General features: G+C 42.2%; 1 protein-coding gene across 1 annotated transcript in view; it reads left to right on the forward strand.

Moving 5' to 3' along the window:
* LOC122712209 (probable G-protein coupled receptor Mth-like 1) overlaps nt 1-20,896 on the forward strand; it is a 154,757-nt gene that overhangs the window by 123,666 nt on the left and 10,195 nt on the right. Inside the window, exon 6 of the mRNA XM_043931655.1 lies at nt 17,512-17,650. Within this exon, the coding sequence (XP_043787590.1) occupies nt 17,512-17,650 (139 nt within the window). The remainder of the gene's footprint in view (nt 1-17,511; nt 17,651-20,896) is intronic.

Consider the following 20,896-nt stretch of genomic DNA (forward strand, 5'->3'; position numbering starts at 1 on the left):
AAAAGAAAAAAGGAAAATCCTTGCAAAGTCGCGAAGAGAACCCTTCGAATTCCTCTCGGTCACCGAAAACTTTCTACTTGTCAAAGGAGCCTTGACTTTAATCAAAGCTCCGCTGGGATCCCTCCCTTTCTGATTACCTAAAGAGGGCGAAAATTCGAGTGGGATGATCCGAGAAGCGTTGGACTCGATGCCAGTGAACGGAAGAGTAATAACCAGAAAATTTCGCGATCGCGAATGTTATCGAGCTCTCTCGTTTCTTCTGTTTTCGAGGAAAATCAACGCAGTGATTTTTCAAAGTAACGTCTGGTCGTGGTAGATCAAACAAACCGTTTCGATATTTTATAAACCGAGAAATCTAAGAAAAGATTAACTGGCGGGGAACAGAGACAGAAGACCGATCGTGGAGGAGGCGAAGACGCATTGCAGATATCGTCTCGTGTCAAAAATTCTGAGTAAAAGTGAGATCTCGCTCGTAAGCTTACGTCTTTCTTTACGGCTTCCTCGAATAAGATGGATGCTTGTAATATTCGATTCTTAGAATTACACTGCTACGCTATTGTTGAAACTTTCCAAGGATTATCGAAGTAAGGAAATTTGTTATCTCAAAGGTAAAAAATCTACAATTCTACCGTTCAATTTTTATATAAAAGATACCTTCGAACGTATTATCACGGTCTTAGCTCGAAAGGATTAAAGTTACCTAGGATTAACCAGAGCTCAAGCGGGATTAAACCAAGTTTTAGGATTAAAGTAAAAATTTAGCACGTTCGAAGAGTAAACTCTCTACAATTTTATATGAAACACAGCTAGCGATACGCGAAATACTTTATATTACTTTAAGAAAAAAAAAAAAAAAGGAATATGAGAGAAATATTTAAAAATTTGATTCGAAAAGAAGAGACGAAGCTGGATCGTATATATTGGTTATAGAGATCGGGTGGCGCCAATGAGACGATGCTTCCAGTGATGATAATTAATCCGCTCTGTACGAACACCGCAAATTAATTCGATCGCGTCACACACGACTTGATCAGTGAATTAATTTCCGTCGATGCATGAATGCGAAACCTCGTGAATCCCAACCTTTCTCTCTCTCTCTCTCTCTCTCTTTCTCTCTCCCTCCCTCTTCCTCTCCCTCTCTCGTTCTCCGATTCTATCCTGTTGTTCTCGAACGACAGTCGGTGGCGGACTTGCTGACATTAGTAACGGATCAGTAGCACAGACGGTAATGGAGCCTATTATCGAAAGTAATACAGGCCGGGAGGAGGACGGTTAACACGTAATTCCCTGTGATCCGATTATTCCGCTAATTAATAGGACTGGTCAATCGTGTTCCGGGGCGCTGATTAAATCGGTTTCGTTAATCGATGGATCGATCGGCTAGCCGCGTATTAATTGCTAATCAAGCACCAGTTTGCGGCTCCCTCCTCTCGTCGTCACTGCGCCAACGGTAAAAAATTTCGTTTCATTCCGAAATCTCCCCTTTTTTTCGACCAATCGATCGGTGGAAATTAATATTGTAATTCGTTAGAACACGTGTACGTAATTACATGATACATCTATCTTATTTTTATGGCAATCGCTTCGCGTGTAAATAGATAGTGTAGTACCGATAATTCTAGCGTTAAGTACAATGATGGCACGAAAGAGAAAAAAGTAAATCCAAATTTGTTGTAATGTTTCAGATTTTTTAATTTATCGATTGTTCCAGCTGTCGATAAAGAAATGTCATTCGAAGGAAATCGAGCGCGGTATTATTATAGAAAATTAAGATACAAATTTTATTGATTGTCAAATATTTCACGAAAGAGACGAGTTAGCGTATGATTATCAGATCCCCCGTGGCGCTATCCATTATTTCTACGAAACGATTTCGTGGAAAATTCCCTCATCCATATCCATCTCTATTTTTCCTGGACCCGTTAAACCCATAAATCGTAATTAAAAGATGGTTAATTATATATAGACCTCCCCTCCTCTCCCTCCCTCCTTTAAATCTCGATCATCAAGGAAAAAACGAAGGAGGAAACGAAGGAAAGTCGATGCTAATAGCGAACATTTCGTTAAGAGGATTACTCCATGGCCGAAATATCTCGTTATAACGTGTGTATGTACCCACATTTTCCATTTCCCTTACTCCCCCTGTGGAGCACCATTACCTCCCCCGGGGCCCGGCATACGTATGTATGCACAAGCGTCGTAATCAGTTGAGATAAGAAACAATGGCACACGGTATCAGGACCCGCGTACCGGCAGGCGCAGGAATACTTCGCTAAGAGGATTACACGGATTGTAGATGCGTTGCCGAAAGATTGTATTTAAGTATGGGGCAGGGTAGCCGAATAAGAAGATCGATACTACTACAACCCTCCTCCCAAAATACGTTTAATACCTCGAATCCCTAATAATAACCCCCCCCCCCCTCCGGTGCGATGGACCGAACCACCAGCTTTCTATTCGTGTACACGCGGGGAATAGAGGATAATAAGGAGGTGAACGGCGATGTCGCGTCTTTATTCGCGGCCCAGGCCACGATTTCAGCCTATTTAACGAGCATCCCCCCCGTAATCCACATCCACTGCAACCCGTAATCCGACGAGCATACTCTCTACATCTCTCTCTCTCTCTCTCTCTTTATCTTCCTCTCTGCTCGTACGAACCAATGGAACTCTCCCCTGTAAATACTCGTTTCAAACAGTGTGCTTGCTACTACGTCGTCGCGTATTAATTTCCCGTGGTCGCGATATTTATCGACGCCGGCCGGAGGAATTACGCACCCCTGCCCCCTCCCTTTCTCTTCGATGATTAATATTTAGCTTTTATATCCTTTGACAAATATAAACGTCGCCGGTCGCGTGTATTTTCGTTTCGGTTTCCGCACGGTGTTCGCACGAATGATTTTCGGTGTAAAAACGGCCCCCTCCCGTCTCTCTCTCTCTCTCTCTTCGTTCGATTTTCGGCTTTCGCTTTCCCTCTCCCCTCCCTCTTTTTTTTGCGCGCGTTCTATCGAGTCCTCGATTCCATCGATTACAATTCCACGCGTAATTTTAGGAGAGTTGGAGAGTTAAAGAGGGATGTTTTCGAAGGGGAAGTTGAACCCGAGTCGTTTCTGCAATCGCGGAACGGTGGATTCTTGGAGCGACGCCATCGCGAGATCCCTGATCTCTGTTTGTCCCTCTCTCTCTCTTTCTCGTTCGTTCGTTCGTTTACTCGCCTTTTAGTCGATCTTCATTAGTCCCGAAACTGTTTTCAGCGGGAGAGAAATTGAAACTCGCTCGGTTGCCAAGTACAGATGATATCGAGGCGCCTTTTCAAGTAAGCTGCAGGGCGAGGCTCTGGCCCGAGCACCAACCAAGATAATATTAGATTTATCGTCAAGAGCTCATTGAAACGCCAACAGTGGGAACTCGCGACGCGACGCATTGTGCAACGTGGGTTGCGGGCACACCGAACGGAGCCACCATTGAGAAACACAATCAGTCATCAAGCATGCGGCCCATTCAAAACACACTCGACTCGTGGAACGCTTGTGCTCGATGTTATTGGTAAATATACGAAGCTTGTTGGAACCACTCTCGAGTTAAACATCGCCACGAGTATGCCGCCTCTTCGCGGCCAACCCCCACCGCTACATTAATTGCACCGCGACGATCCTTGTTTATATATCTCTCTGCCCCAGTAACTTTGCCTCGTTTCTCAAATTTACACGCAGGACGAGACCAGTGAAAAAGATGTTTCTAGAGATTCATAAAATTGCAAAAAATTTTTAAATTACATTGTTATCCTTATTTTGTTCAGATCGAGGAGATAAAATAGACTTGTTCAATTCGTCTGCTGCGTAAAAGTAAAATCTTTTAATCCGTGCATTATCTACGATAGATTCCAACGATTCTTCCGAAATTCATTTGCCGGAAAATGCTCAACTTCCCGCGCATCAACAACATCCTTATAATCTATCCTCGTGCAACTATACCAAGTGTACAACAGATTCAAATCCCGAGGATTCTTGTTAAGAGAGACGATCGAAAGCAGGATAGACGAGAATGGCGCGTCTTCGTGTCACGTAATCACGTAGGACGAACGTGGAAAGAAAGAGAGGAAGGGGTGGAATGGAGGTGATGCACTCAAACGTGTCAATTCGCTGGCCCGACCACGCGCTCTTTCTCCCTTTTTCGCGCAAATAAAGCTAAGCTGGACAAAGGAGTGGGCCGGGAAAACGCGTACGGGAAATAGAGTCGTAGCCGCTGTGTGCCGCTAAATCAGGATAATGGTGCCCCATGGGAGGCTGCGTCGTACTATCGCGAGTTGTTACGTCCTGACACAATGCTTTTGCACCGGTGCCAGATGAAGGGTTCAGAGGGACAAGGCAGCAGGGATACTGTTCTGCAACGGACGTTACCCTCTTCTCTTCCTCCCCGGGTGTTTCCAACCCTTTTCCTCCATCTCTCTCTCTCTCTCTCTCCTCTCTTTCTCTTTCTCTCGCAATCGTACACGATATTCCTTCCTATAGTAGAGGTCACCATTGTGTTTTCTCGCCTCTCTTCTTTCGCGGCTTCTTGCGGTCTACCCGTTGGAATCGAATTCCATGTTTTTGCGCCGCTCGCCGATCGATCGATCCCTATCTAAATTTCGTTGTTGCGTAGCTTTCGTGGTTTACGGTTAATGGGGGATGGTTATTGTTGCGGTAACGGGCGTGGATTACTTCTTGCGGATGGATTAGATTTAATACAGTGTGGTTGGGAAAATAAGAATAGAGAATCCTCCAGTTTCGAATAAATTTTTAAAATGAAAAAGGGGTCGCACAGAAATTCTGTTTTAATAAAATACGTAGTAAGAAATAGGATAATTTTGGTTAAGAAAATGACAGAAGATAGATGAAAACTGAAAAATCGTATAGAGTTTAAAAAAAAGGATAGTTTTTTACCCCACGAAAAAAATCGAATATAAATTTGCACAAATATCTTTCTTACGCGTCGCATCTTCCATTAGATATTTTCAAAGATAAAAACAGCAACGTATTTATCGAAAACATCGTAATAGATGGTAACTTAACGCGGCGAATCTTAAAAGCCTCCCCTCGATGTTCCTTCCCATTTGTCGATCGCCTCCGCGCGTTTCTTCGCACCTTCTTCACCCCCGCATTCTTTCCACTTTCTCCTCAAGTCCTACAACCCCTTCCTCTATTTCTCTCTCCGTTTACTCTCTCCGTTTCCACGGTGCTCTCGTACTTCATCCCCTCCCCAGTCCCCTGTCACTCGAGCACAACCCATAACAACGCGGGCCGAGACGATGGGGTCGGGAGATAAAGCTGGCGCCAGCCAGTCCAACCCCTTCGACCGCGTGGAAACACTATTGGAACTTCCACGACCCCCTTTTCAACCCCTTAAGTGTATCGTTACCCTCCATCCTGAGATCAGGTAACACCGGTGAACACCGGTCGAGTGCAAGCGTTCGTTTCTGCGCCCCGTTTCCAATCCATAAACAGCGTGGAAACAATTTCCTTCTTCTTGCCTTCTTCTTTTCGACCCCCTTTTCGCGGTCGGTAATTGTCTTTATAGTCTTCTGCTCTTGCGTTCAAAAAACTTGAGAAAGATAAATAAGAAAAATGTTCAGGGTTTCATTTATGAAAAAGTTTTTCGAACTTGAGAAGTTCATTGGGAGATGAGATGTTTTATAGAGGTTTCGAGATTAGAAGTTTTCTTTTCGCTGAAAAAAAAAAATTAAAAACATCATTCGACTTTTTAATTAATCGAATCCGCTATAAGTACAATAAAATATCTTTCGCATCACATATTGAATGCACGATCGCAGACAATTAATTCCTAATTACTCGAGGGATCGAAGAGCCGTTTTTACCTCCACCCCTCCCTCTCCCCTGAAATTTTTCCACACAAAAGAGAGAACACGCGGGAGAGTTGTAACGAGGAATAAACCGATGAATGAAAGGAGGGTGGGCGGAGGAAAGACAGTGTTCCCACGAGGAAAGGTGGTGGAAGGGTGGGTGAATAAACGCAGGGACGTAAGAAAACTCATTTACCGGCACATCGAACAGAGGATCCCCGTGCTCAAAGCCGAGTCTCTGGTATTCGAGTCACCCCTCTCTCGGTGCACCGGCATTCTGGCGTTCCGCCGCGCCCCATAACATCGTAGCCCCGAAACGATGGGGTAGAGAGATAAATCTGGTGCCAGCCAGTTCCAACCCCAGCGTGCGAAACTCCTCTACCCCCTTTTCTCTAAGCCTACTACTAACTAGCGCGCGGACCACTGCAACGCACACGGCCGAGCGTTTAAGTAGCTTCGAAACGACCCAACCCCGTACATTATTACTGCACCTGTACACTGTCGATTTCCTATTTTTTTCTTCTTCTTTTTTCTTTTTTTAACGTGGAATAAATTTCGCGTTTACCGTTGCTCTTACTTACTGTTAGTCGAATGGAAAGGTAAAGCCGTGGAAATTTTCGTTTTTGAATCGTTTGAGAATTTTTCCAAAAATTATGGATGGTGAACGAGAATTTTTCCGGATATTCGATTCAATTTTTCGTGCTTTATTTATTTAGAATTTGTTGACTATCGATAAGATTGATTGCTTCTATCGTTAGAAACGATTTGTGTTTGTCGATGCGTGTATCATAAAATGTGAACAGTTTCCATGAAATTCATTGTCATACAACAGTCGATAGTTTACTTGTAAAATATATTATTTTTTCATATTTTACTCGCGGTGATTATATGTATCTCTATGTCATTTTTTCTGGGCTTTCTGGATTATGACTAAAATAGATAGATTAAAAAGGAAAAAAGGCTCTGATATATTAACGATTATCCGCGAGAAGAGATGGAATCATCGACATCAACGCGAAGGTGCGATTATGGCGAGTTTATCTTTGAAAATTTTCAGAGTTAAAAGGATCTTTTATTCGCCACTTTGCATCGAGATTAGCCGAGTCCCTTTTTTTAAAGGGAACTTAGCACGTTCTCAGTTTCCCAACGCGCCCCGCCCTCCCCGAAAAAAAAATAGTGAAAAAAACATGAGAACGCGGCAAGAGGAGGCTCGAGACACGTCTCGGTGGCAGTGGCCTCGGCGGAATATTCAACTAACGTTCGCATACATTAGAATGGTAAATCTCCAGGCTATCCTCCGTATCTATGCAATCTCATGCCCCTGGAAGTTCGGCAACGGGTTGGAATGGCGTACACCGAAACGATAGGATTAGAGAGATAACCTGTCCAACTCGACCGTGCGAAACGCCATTCCTAACTCCGCACCACCCCACCCCACCCCACCAACACACCACTCCGAATAACGGGCGCGCTTGTCCACCGATATTTATTATATCGCTTCGGTGAGGGCCGCAAACTCTTATTGAAAGACAGCGCCGTTGAAGAGACTTAACGCTGGATTTGCTCGCGCTCGAGCGATTTCGACCGGGATTTAATTAAGTTTAGTTAAGAGATTGTAATTTTTTTTCTTTTTTTCTTTTTTCCGACTTGGATACACGTTAATAACATTTGAATTTTAGATACGATTGTAGGATTATTCTGAACGGTACCGATGTGAAACGATCGAAAGATATATATTATAATTTATAAGACATGAAGAAATGGAAAAGGAAAAAAAAAGAACACGTATAATCGCCTCATAACTTTTCATCAGATAAAAAGGTGCAATTTATAAAAGTATGAAAAAAATTTTCTTTGCAAATTACTTTAAGGATAAAGACTCGAGCAGCAATTCTATTAACGGTTAAAGGGATACGTGTTCTATCTATTCTCGGATTTGAAAAAAGGAGAATTAAAAGAAGAGAAAAGAAATGTTCCAACGATAAAGTGAACGCTTCCGCTTCCGTTTTCGCGTACTTAAAGAGAAACTTAAGATCCGCCAGTAGTTAACGAGAACGTTAAACGTCGTAGAGAACGGGGATATAATATACGTGAACTGTGAATGAAACGTATCGAGCGCGTGTAATGCGATTAATAGGCGTGATTGTGCGCGATTAAACGAATCAGCGTGGCTCGTTTCCTCTGTAATAACAACGGCGCGAATAATGAGGGACTGAAAGAAAAAAAAAGAAAAAAAAATAAATATCCTTTGTATTCTCGCCACGTGGACAAAGAGGAGGAGCGGAGTGGAGTGGAGTTCGATTGAAAATTCTATTCGGAAGGATTGATAACGACCCGCGTTAATAACCGAAACCGGTCGGTTTATATCGTTTCGACGACGATCCATAGCTTTTGGAAAATTGGCGAATTAAAAATTGGCTTATCATGGAGAATTATCGCACGCCTCGTTACGCTTTGGAGAATGGAAGATGGAGAGATCGATCGATGATCGAGAGATAAGAAATGGAACGAACCGCGTGAAGATCGATATCGAAGCAAATAATGTTGATAACGGTTCGTGGAAACGTATCCTGAATTCGAGGAAGGAATCGATAAAAAGAAAGAGGGGGAGGTTTAGGAGCAATCAGTGGCGAGGAAAAATTGGAGGGAGGAAGAAAGAAAATTAACGAATGCTAAAGAGTCGTGGCAAATGGTGGTTCGAGTCCCCCCCTGCTGTATTTATCACGTACTCTCGTTTTATTGGAGGCTTGGAGGTCGAAATGAATACTGGAGGGTAGAAAGGAATTTTCTTATTGTCTTTCTTTTTTTCGGGGGACGTATATACCGGGGTCTGGCGGTTGAAGGGAAGTGATGTTGCGAATCTATGATCGCTTTGAGAATTTTAATGAATCCTTTCGATAGGGAGGGAGTGAGCTAGCCACCTTTGCGCTTAATGCCTTTGTTAATTTATCATCTTGATGCGGAGATTCACTAGGATTTAGTCATCGATGTTTTTTCTTTTTTTTTTTTTAAATAGCGCGTGCTGGATCTGTAACACGTGCGCTATCTTCGAGATGACGAAATGTGTTTGGCCAGAAAAGTTTTAAAACTGTATACCATTGTTGTCATAGTTTCTCTCGACAACTGACTCATTCAAGTTTAACGACGCTATCGAGATAATAATTATCGATGTTAACATTCAGAACTTTTTAATTTATTGTTTCTTCGATGGTTCAAGAGGCACGTAAGACGTTGTTAAAATAAAAGATTAACGATCATAATCTTCCGAGAAAGGAAACATCGAAACAAATACGAAGAATATCGAATAATCTCGAAGAAAAAAAAAAGAAAATTCTTCGCGCATTTTCATAACGTCGTCGACTACGCGCCGATTATTTCAAATGTCAGTTATCGTTGCAATTCGAAGGCACGTATTTGTTCCGCTGTTAAAATCCCCCTAAAAAATCGAGCAAACGAAGCAACCGGGACAATGGACGAACGACAGGAAAATTTTCTAGCGTAACGCGTATAAATAAAACACGGTGAAAATCTATCGCGAGGCAGGGGCGAATTCGCGTTTTCATTCGCGTCTGGAAAATTCGCGGAGCGATCGGTTTTTTACGGGGTGGGGGGAAGGGATGAAGAGGGGGCCTCGGTGGAAATTTGTTGGGGGCGGAATCGTTGGCCGATACGCTGATACAAGCTCGCGCAATCACTTTCGATTATCTGAAAAATACCATCGGTGATTAAAATGACGCCGGCCGATAAATCGAATCCGACCGAGGAGGAAAAATAAAGAGGGAGGAGGGGGTTGGAAGATTCGAATCGTTCCACTCGTATGCGAGTGGAAAAAATGCTGCCTAATTATATAATTCGACGAGGATTCGCGTTTTTTTTTTTTTTTCTTTCTTTCTTTCTCTCTCCTCTCTCCCGTTTTCAAATTCCTCCGCGCGTTGATTTACGCGCGACCGATTTCCGCCGCCCAGACGCGCGCACACCGCGTAATTGATAAAGCGAGGAAAGCTTGTTGCCACGGCGTGGGAATGTCGGCCGTAAATCCTGTCTCCGATGATCCGGAAAAACAGCACCGATTACAATGACGCCCGCCGATAAATCTTTGTCGACTCTTGGTCCTCGAAGAGGGATGATACCATTAGCGAGCCGCTCCGATGAAAGCGCCACGTTCCTCTCGTTTCTCGCGTATTCCCTCGCGTCCCAGAGAATTGCCGAGGACATTTTTGACTTGATTTTTCAAGTTACGATATCGAATAGAGGAGAAATTGTGAAAATAATTTTGACAAAACTACGGTGTGAATTAATTTTCTAGCGTCTTAAAAAAAAAAAAAAAAAAAAGAAAAAAAAGTATTTAAGAAATACTCGAAACAAGCAAGCGATAAATCTCTAACGAGACGGGAATTAATTTACACATCAAGCGTTCTCGTTTCACGCGTTTCACCTCCTTCATTTTCGATGATTCCGCGATAAACATTTTTTTTTTTTTTTATTCCGCTACGAGAACCAGAAACGCTACAACGATATAATATCGTTGAACGTATTAAATCCGCGCCCCACCGACACCGCCGCTGAATATTCATTAACGATTTGTTTCTCGTTACTCCGCTGATCTATCATAATCCCGATTTGCATAGCGTGAAAAATCTGTTTGTCGTGTTCCCGCATGCGATCAGCCGAAAAACCAGCCCGTATTAAAAGGATAAATCAACGGCAACGAAAGGGGGAATACGGGTGGAGTTGCGGGGCAGAGTCGGCGAGGGATGATAGAAGGTGACACGCGGCGCATGCAATTGATCTCGCGAAGCGTTTTCCACGCCGGACTAATCGGGTTTGACCGCGCCGCCTCCTCCCGTAAAGTATCGAACGGCACGCGTCGACATAATTCACTTATGTTTGTTATGGGTTGCCATGGAGTGAGATATAACCTGGCCGAAACAGCTATTGTTGGCGACCCGCCAAAACCCAGCAAATATAGACGGCCGTTTCGCTCTCTGCCTACCATCCCCGTAAGATTCGTAACTCGTTCGTTACTCTCATCCTTTCCTCCTTTTCTTTCCCTCCGACGCACGGGTTTACTCGGGGGCCCCCTTCCCCCGTCCCTAACGGCAGATTCTGCCTTTCTGTTTACCGGAAACCGCTCGGCAAAAATAAAGTTGGCTACCTGGTCGCGCTCGGTAATTTAATTGGATTAAGCCGAGTTGATAATAGAAAATGTTTTTCTGCCAAGAGTTTTAATGGGAGAGACGTGTGTTTTGGCGTTGCTCTTTGTTTTTTTTTTCTTTCTTTATTTCTTATTATTATTATTATCTGCGTGACTCGCGTTGGATTAAGTCGAGTTGTTGGAATTTTCTGGCAACAGGGTTATGAAAGAAGAAGGTTGAAAAGAAAAGGTATTTTAATGTTTTTTTTTTTTTTTTTTCTATCGATAAAAGTGCATTAAGAAAAATTAATTCGAAACAAAAGCTTCTAAATTATCTAGATCCCGATATAAAGAAACTTCCCCCAGAGATCTACTCCTATCCCACATCATCCCAAACGAAATCCATTTAAATCCAACTCGTCTTTTCCACCGTGTCCTCCTCCTCGAACAAAGAATCGAAGAATCTGATTAAAAACACGCGGATCCATCGACTTACAGCAAAATATTATTTCTCCCTCTCTGAAACAAAATCCATTTCGAGTTGCGGCTCCCGGATGATAAAGGTTATCCCCCATCCTCTCCTCCCCCCTCCCAGGAACGTTCCAGGTAATCTTGATAGAAAAAGTTTGGCCAAGAAAACCGGACGTTCCCCCGGCGGAGCAGCCTTCGTGGAGCTCTCCGCGATGGGAAAAAAAGTTGTTGAATTTTGGCTCCTCCTCGGTTCGCGAGGAACGGGCGCTGAATTTTGAATCGGCCCGATGAGCCATCCGACCGGGATGAAAAAGAAAAAAGGAAAGGAAGGAAGGGAGGAGGAAAAAAAGAGAGGAGAGAGACATAACGCGTCCGTTTTAATATTCCAGCTCGCGTCCGGGGCACTTGGCTCGGTTATCCGAGCCGAGGCTCGACGTTTCGAAACTTTCGTCACACAGTTTCCTCCTGTTTGAATTTCCGCGCGGCTCGCGGATCCGCGTTGCGTCTGATCGATGCGATTCGGCTTCGTTAACTCGGCTTGGGAGTTTGGTTACGTGGTGGACGAATAACGGGGATCGTTGAATGCGAAGGAAAGAAAAGCGGATGGAAGAATCGTAAAAGTCTCTTTGTTACCGCCTATATTAATGTTAGAATGTGATATTGAAAGACAAGAACGGTATATATATATATATATATATATAATTTAATTACACGCTGGGGGATGAAAAGTGTCGTTTCGGGAGTCGAACTTCTGGGCGCTGGGAATAAATTTGAAAGGGCGTATTAATCGCGCGAGAGGGAGGTTGATGAAATTAAGGTTGTAACAAGATTCTGCCAAGTCTGGAAATAAATCATCGTAGCATAATAAATATCATTTCCCATTTTATAAATCCGATGTTGGAAATTATAATTCTGAAGGTGTATTAAAAATATTGTTAATTTATATTATAAAATTTGATATAAATATGATGTTGATGGAAATTCCATGTTTATTAACTCTAATTAAATTATTTTTCCAAATAATTCTATGCTGCGCGTCTTCCACGTACGCCAGAAAATTAAGATGCAAAGGAGGAGGACCACCAGTTCAGAGTGGAAAACCGATCGATCCAAGTGTCACACGTGTTTATTTATCCCTCGCGTGTCGTTGACAGCGAGCAAATCCTCGAGGCGGTCTTTCACACCACGTGGACCATCGTGGATTAACGCGGCGCGGCAACTGGGTCAGCAACTGCAGCCTCGATATCAAACCCTCCCTCTCCTCCTCCTCCTCTTTCTCCTCCCTCCTCTCCTTTTTCCGCTCCTCGTGGACGCGCCATCCATGAAAGTTGCGGCCTGTAAGGATTTTATTTATGAGTTTGTTTGCGGACGGGCGCGACCCTCCCTCCCGATAAGTGGGTATGGGGCCCTCGTGGAAGCGTGCTTCTGGCAGATTGCGCGCGTGGTTACGGGGGGTTGCGGAGAGGCAGACCGCTTAGCAGAGAGGGAATTGGCCCGATAACGGGGTCCAAGCCTCGGATCGTTCTTTATTTACCATAAAACTCGACCTGGCCGCTGCCCGAGCTGAATGGATTTCGCGCGGCCGTGGCTAAAATTTTATTATCGCTCGCATGACAAACCGTCCAATTACTAACCACCGATACCGTTAATAGAGCCATTTTTCTCGGTATAAAAAAAAAAAGGAGGGAAGAGGAGGAATACCAGGATCAGTACACCAACGTGAAAAAAAGGAAGAGAGAGAAAAAACTGTATTCTTTATTCGTTCAGCGACGCACGGTTCACAGAGGGTGACCGCAAGGGGTGGCGGGAAGGGATGGCACACCAGGGACATTTTTTGTATCGCGTTCGCCGACGCGAGCTCGATAAAAGCGCAACGATCCTCGGCACAGAGGCGCGAATGGAAGAGCGTTTAGCGCGCGGATCGGCCGCTCTACCGAAACGAGGAGGTTGATGATCGGTAAAATCGGTAAAACTCTCACCCTCTGTTTCCTCGAATCGCAAGTTCTTTTTTCTCTCCCCCTTCCCGCGTAGTAATATAACTCGACGCGTTGCTGCATTTCTCTCCGTCGAGGGGCGGACCGAAGAAAATACAAAAAAAGAAGGAAAAAGAAACGAAAAACGAAAAAAAAAAAAAAAAGGAAGCGAAACTTTCTTCCTCCATAGTTAAAAGCGGGTTGCGCGATAAGGGGTGCAATTACTTATCGACCGAGTAATTGTCCTGCTGGATTATAACTATCGAGAAAAAAGGCACGCCGCGAGGGTACACGCGCATGAAAACATGGCGAAAAAAATGGCGAACGCCAACGTATCAATTTACTCGGAAACTAGTTATCCGCGCTTCCCTCCGCTTCGATATATATACGTTTAAATGGATTGGCCGGAGGGACGTGGCGGTTCACGAAAACTCGAACGATGCGTTGCTTCGAGGACGAGACGTATTCATATTCATAGGTGTTACTAGGAATTCCTGGGATTTCGGGATTCAGACACGCACGCATGCACGCTTTCCTCTCGCTTCCTCTGGGCTCACGTGATCCACCGTAATTTCGGGGGGATCGTGTCTCGCGTGCCGTGACTTTCATTATTCGATCCGTTCAGGTTCCTGCAGATTTTCACCGTGTTGCGTCCCCCTCCACGGGAGGGAAAAGAGAAACGATTAAATCGTTGGAAGGGAATGAAAGGAACAGAAGCCGGTTTCGTGACCCTTTTTCTGGATGGTTGGATATCGTGGTTGGGCGCATAAATTGAACGTGTTTTTTGATTGCGATTATTCGGGGTGGTTAAAGATTAATAACCGGCAATTTTCGACACTTCTCTCTTAAGGGAAAATTGGCTTGACGAAGGTTATTTTGCTAAATTACTTGGAAGACTATCGCCGAGTACGTAATTTCATTTTAAAAAGATGATAGGTTTGAGATGATGGATTAAGGAACTAGAGGGGGTGATCGCAATTCTTTAATGTCGAATTTAGTTGTCGCATTTTCGTAACATTCAATTACATTATGAATAATTTTTCAACAAATTTTAAACGTTTACCAATTATCTATATTGAAATTCGAAAGAGGAAAAAAAAAAAGAGGAGAGTTTTGCAATTCCAATAATTCTAAACAAAGAATTATCGATCGAAAACTCGAAATGCTTGCTTTTTATCCATTTTTATCGATGCGACATTCTAAACGAAATTAAAGAAATCCATTACGATCATATCGAAACGACTTGTAATAATCTCGTACATAATTATACGCGTTTAAAAAAAAAAAAAAAATTAGGTCATCGAAACGAAAAGAGCGAACGTTCACCGTCAGAACGGAGAAGCGGCAAGCGGCGAATCAACGATAATCAAATCGTTTCGCGAGAGGAAACAGTTGGAACGTAGGAACAGATGTTGGAGGATAGTAACCTCGTTCGAGATCTCGTACGATTTTCGTATCGACGAAGTCGTATCGATCCGGATAACGAGCGGACCCGGTAACGAAGCGGAGGATCGAAATTGCGGAGAATAATGACACAAGAGGGAGGGGGGAGGGGAGCAGAGCGAAAGCGTAACCGCGAGAAATATCCGAAAACCCAGTACCGCTCGTAATCGGATCTTCAAAAAGGGAAACAAATGGATCCAATTAACGACGTCCATACGTGGAATATTGAAAATATCGGGCAAAGTAATTAAAATACACACGGCCCGATGGCTCGTTCGTTCGATCCCTTCAACAAATCGATCCCCAAATCGTTCTCCTCGTGTGCGCGCGGAATCGAGTCGAATGTGAAAAATAATATCGCGGTGTAATAATATCGCGGAGATGAATGAACGAGTAGCGGCATCGTAGCCATACCATTTAGACGACAAGCAAATGGTGACGACGCACGATCATTTCCTTTGAGCATCTTTTCGAACGGCGTGGAACTACGATGGAAAAACAAACTGTCCCTGTCAGCGAGGGACCGACCCCACCGATTTATATCGGCCTCTATGAATTATCGATCTATTTGCGGCTCTCACATTTTTGTCGTGTTTTCATCCCCTCCATCCCCGCTTCTCCTTGCGCTCTATTCTTTCGAGGTTCTCTATTTTTTTTTTTTTCTCTCTCATCACTTCAGGAATAGTTGGGAAGCGTAGATGAAATTTTTCGAATAATATATAGGACATTCTTGTCATTCTGTCGTTGTTTTTATTAATGGACGGTATATTTAACGATGGAAATTGGAACGTTTTTTTAAGCGTTTTGAATTCGAAATGCGATGAGCTGCGATTGCTTCCACGAACGATTGAACCAAACTCGAAGCTTGACAAGCGAAGACAGTGAAATTTCGGCGATGTTGTCTCCGTGTTTCGATTCACCCCGTTTAGAAACGCGAAAATAAAGCTGTCGGGTCAGGAACAAAAATAGGGACTTGCGCAACAAAGCGGTTTAGAAATTGGTCGATCCGTGACGAGCGAGTTACAGTGATTCTGGGAATAGAAGGCCGAGGATCGGAAGGAGTATCGTGGAATTCGTGAAATCGCGAGCACGATCGTCATGGGATTTATTTGCCTGTCATCGATTATCGATATTCTGCTTCTAGTTTCGGAATCCATTTCCTCGAATTCGTTTCCTATACATCGATGGATTTTCCGGATAAAATTTCTGTTGGAAAGAATTTCTTCGTCTATCCAACTTCCTATTTTTTTTCTTCTTCTTCTTCTTTTTTTTATTTTCGAAGGAATCCGTCCTTGGACTCGTGGACATCGAACCAACTACCTACGTGTTTTTACCGTTGCTTTACACGCTAATAACATCTGGTGGATATCTGTTCCGTCCAGTCGTATACAATTTTTCAATTTGGATCGATGGATTCGAATGGAATTTGCGCTCTTGTTGAAATCTTGTTGCTGGATTCTGAGTTAATAAATCCTTCTCGACCTTAAAACTTGGATAAACGAAAGAAATATATAACGAAGAAGAATTATTTTAAGAGAAAGAAAAAAAAATGGTAGGAGTGATTTAAAGGGAAAATATAAATATTAAACGTTCGTATGATTATCTGAACCCGTTGAAACGATTTCTGCCTGTTTAATGCTACGTATCGTATTCTTCAACGAGTAAAATTTTCTCCTCGCAAAATTATAATATGAACGAACGATATAATCATAATTTTTAAAAAAATAAAAACAATTTCTCATCTCGATACGTCTCGACAACAAGCTCTTCTGTTCTTTTTATAAAAAAAAAAAAAAAAAAAAAACTGCTCGAATACTTGAATGCTTTCTAGACTTTTTTAAAGCAACGAGTTTAAAACGCGTTCCACGTACTCTGATAAGCCGCAACAAAACGCAACAAGAAAAGCACGGCAAACTAGCCACTCTAACCAAGTCGTTCACCCGATACAAGCATTTCGCGTAATAGTTTAATCGTTAATGGTGGTCGGCCTTCCTTCGAGTTCCGGTTGAAGAGTAGCTCTCTCGCGTTCCCTCGTTCCCGAGGATGAGTATGAATCGAACCGCAACGCCGACGTTGAATCGGAGGTCGTAAAGATAAACTGATTCGCCATTCAAGCGATCCAAACGTTTATTATTGAACACGTAGTCGGACTCGGGGCGAACATCCAGATATTTAGAGCGTTTCCAGGTCTGAGTTGTTCCTCGCCACTCCAGCTGTTCGCATCAATAATATCCGGCGAATTTTAGATAGATTTTAGATAGGAGAATTTATCGTTTTATTATATACCAAAGCGCGACGAGATTTGTTTAATTCTCTAATAAAAATATAATTCGACTTCCATCTCTTACGAATATAATATTAATATTTTGACGAAAGGATTTTTATGTCTTTTAGTAGTAATCGATGAAACGAGAAAATTTAAATTGATACTTCTTACCTGATATTTTTCTTTTTTTTTTTTTTTTTTTAGATTTTTGATTAAAATTTTAAAAAATTAAAATTTTCTGGATATCCGTGTAATTTGTATTTGTATTTTTTTCTTTTTAATTCAATTTATTAATACCATCGTATTTATTTATCTTTAGCGATGGATATTAAAAATAATTATTGATTGAACGATTTTTAAACGAGAGAAAATATATTTTCCAGATGACATGGCAATCTTGGCATACTTCTTCGGCCCCATCGGCTTCTTGCTCGCTGTCAATCTTCTGTTTTTCGCAGCAACCGCCCGCGAGCTGACGTGCGGTCTATGGAAAGGCGAATTCGTGAAAAGCACCACGGAACGGTAAGTGAATTTTTCCGGATCGATCGAGGTACGACTGTCTCCAAGAATCTCCACCACCTCTAAATTAAGTTTCGATCCCGTGGTTTACCCCGCTGGTTCCTCCACAGTTCCGGCCGGTTGTTGCTGCACACCGACGTGGATATGACTGTTCCCAACCGTATCCACAAGGGAAAAAGAAATATTTACTCGAAAGCTTTCCGAGCGAATTCGTAAACGTATTCTGTTTCTCGCCAACAGCCACGCGGTCTTCTTTTCGCGTATAAATATTTGGCGAATTTTTTTTTCCACGAATGTTTCCAGATTTTTATCTTTTCTTCCTTTTTTTTTCTTTTTTTTTTTTTTTTTTTCAAAAAATAATTTGGGAAGGGAAGAAGAAGAATCAACGATCTCACAGCTTTCGAAATCGAGAGCATCGTCGTGGAAAGTTTCGTCGGTTTCATCGATAGCGATGATAGGATCAACTCGTAAACTTCAAGTCAAAAATCAGTTCAAATTTAATTTAAGATATTCGTGGAATTCGATCATTATTCGTCAGAGACGATGCTTCGTATTGTTACAAAAATTATCCAAATTTACATTTTATATTTTATACATCTATTATCATTTTAGAATTTATCAGTGTTCTCGTCTTTTTAACTAGCTTTAGGTAAGATGACATAGAGATCGATTCCAAAAAAAAAAAAAAAAAAACGAAAACGAAACGATTTTCCAATTAAATTCGGACTTGCAACGAGCTCGATCCCATCGCTACGCACGCGCAAGACCCGGATACAAGTCCAAGTTATTTTCAGTTTCCTCCGAGTTTCTCGCCATTAGGCCGCGATGCGTTTACGGAAGATCTAGATCGCGTTTGATACCCTAAAACTTTCCTCGGCTACTTTAAATCCGATATAATAGCCAACCCTGAGAACCCGAATTATCTCGAGCCCTGATCTCCCATCCGGACCAATGCTATGGTCTCTCTCGGTCACCGAGAGATAGTTAATAAACCGAGGGAGAAATCCCACCACTTGGGAAACGCGAGTGTTCGCTAATCATCGCAACCTAGCCTCTGAAAAGTTGAACAGCGAAACGATTACGCGGTGCTAAACTTCGAGAAGTTTAAAAGCTGCAATAGCGCGAGGTCAAAGAAGTTTGTTTGCACGGGAGTGGTGGAGGAGGGGGCGATACGCAGGAACGATTAACACAGGAACAGGCGGTAGAGAAACAGGCGGAATATGGGGGCTTTTATTGGTCGTGGGATGGCGCACGATGCTTTATTTCGGCTCGAAGGACGGAGGTTCGAGGTTCGATAAAGATCAAGGATAACTGGTTCCAACGGAACCAGCGAATATAATCATCAGAGATCAGCGAACGCTCGTTATTACGAGCTTCGATCGAATATTTTGTCAAATTTTCCCACGTCGAGGGAAAGTAAGATTTTGAAAACTTGGAAAGTGAAAAGTATTATATATATGCGGAAGGGTGGAAGGATCTAGTTTTGGGAATAGGGTTTGGAGAAGGTTGCACATGGTTGAGGATTTAATATATTTAATATGAGGATATGCATATAGTGATACATAAGAAGTAGATAGAATAATAAGATGATAAATAGGATTTCTTTTTCTAAATCTCGCAAAGATGTTTCATTTCGACGGAATGGGTATTTACGACCGTTTCCACTTTCGATTGGAATTCGAAGGAAATAAACGAGCTGTTTTATTGGGAATCGACGAGTTTCCTTAGACGAAATCGTATTTACTAATAAAAAGAGGGAAGACGTAAAGGAAGAATTGGAGTCGATTTCTTTTGAAAAGAATTTAAATACGAATTTAAATAAAATTTCGATATACTATATACAAACAAATATTATCATTTTGATAACGTAATCACGAAAACGTGGATGAGTTTCGGAGAAACTGGAAGAACGGATGGGCCAGATAAATCTCTCGATTCTTTGAGGAAAATGTCCAACCGGACGTGAAAATATCACGTTTCCTGTCCTTGTCTTTTGATACAAGGCGACCAACATCGTTTGACGAATCACATTTTTTTTTCTTTTCTTTTTTTTTTTTTTTTTCGGATATTTATGCCTGGCAACCGACGACTTTTTTTCCAGAGGGGGTTCAAAGGAGAATTTATTTTATCACGGCCGCGCCGACAGATATCAGGCATCGAATCGTTATTTTCCATTCGTACGCCGTCCCTTCGAACCACCTTTGCTCCCTCGTCCCGTCGAAATTGATATTGACGATCTCAATTTGCGATTCTCTTTCGGCCATGCCTCCCCCCTTCACTCTTTTCGATCCCTGTCTGCGGAGGCAGACAGAGGGACACGCGCCGACCATAATGGCGGATAGAGATTCTCTCGCGTTCCATTTTCTTTATTTCTTCTATATATATATATCTCTCTTTTTCTCTCTTTCTTTCTTTCTGTGTCCATACTCTGTTCGTAATTTTCGAGAAGCATGATGCTCTTTTTCGTCCGCCACCCATTAAGCATAATTCGAATATTCGAACCTGTTCGGTGTTGCGATGCAAGGGGTGAAAAAGTTATGGTTTATCCCCCCCTGGATCGTACGATTCCACGTTTGATCTAGAGAATTCTAGAGAATTTTTAAGTGCGAAAAATTATCGATCGATGAAAGGTTACTTTTTGATGAAAGTGGCGAGTAAATTGAATTATTGATTTTTATTTGGAGGATTATTCGGTTGAATTATGAATGGAAATATCGTTGAAAAATATTTGTTGATCTTCGATGCGATTAGTTTGCTATATTTTATTAGTTTCTATGTAAAATTCGAGAGATTTTGAAAAATTGGTCAGGTGATGCTTCGTTTCGATTTCGAGGGAATAAAATTTGAAACGTTTCAAGAAAATGGCTCGAGAAAATGAATTGTGAAACTTCAATTTTTACACGTTTTTGACGTGAGGCTTGTGTCGTTTCGATGAACAATAATATCTTTCGTTTTTTAATTCGAATAAAAAACGAATTTCGAATGAATTCACGAATGTACAATAGAAAACGAACAAATGAAAACTTTTTTAGAGTACGAAAATAAATATCAGACGTAAAAATAGGAACGCCTGTGATTTCTGTCAAGGTTAATGCACGGATCTATGTTGAAGCAAACTTCACAGCGGTATATTTAAAAAATATTCGATGTTGAATCGCGAGAAAATGAAAATAGAAACTCGAATAGAAATAGATACACAAATACTCGAAGCCATTTCTCTAAACTTTCTACAATCATTTTCTAACGATA

Source organism: Apis laboriosa, unplaced genomic scaffold (assembly GCF_014066325.1).
Source record: "Apis laboriosa isolate Shangri-la unplaced genomic scaffold, ASM1406632v1 scaffold1_cov151, whole genome shotgun sequence".
NCBI lineage: Eukaryota > Metazoa > Arthropoda > Insecta > Hymenoptera > Apidae > Apis > Apis laboriosa.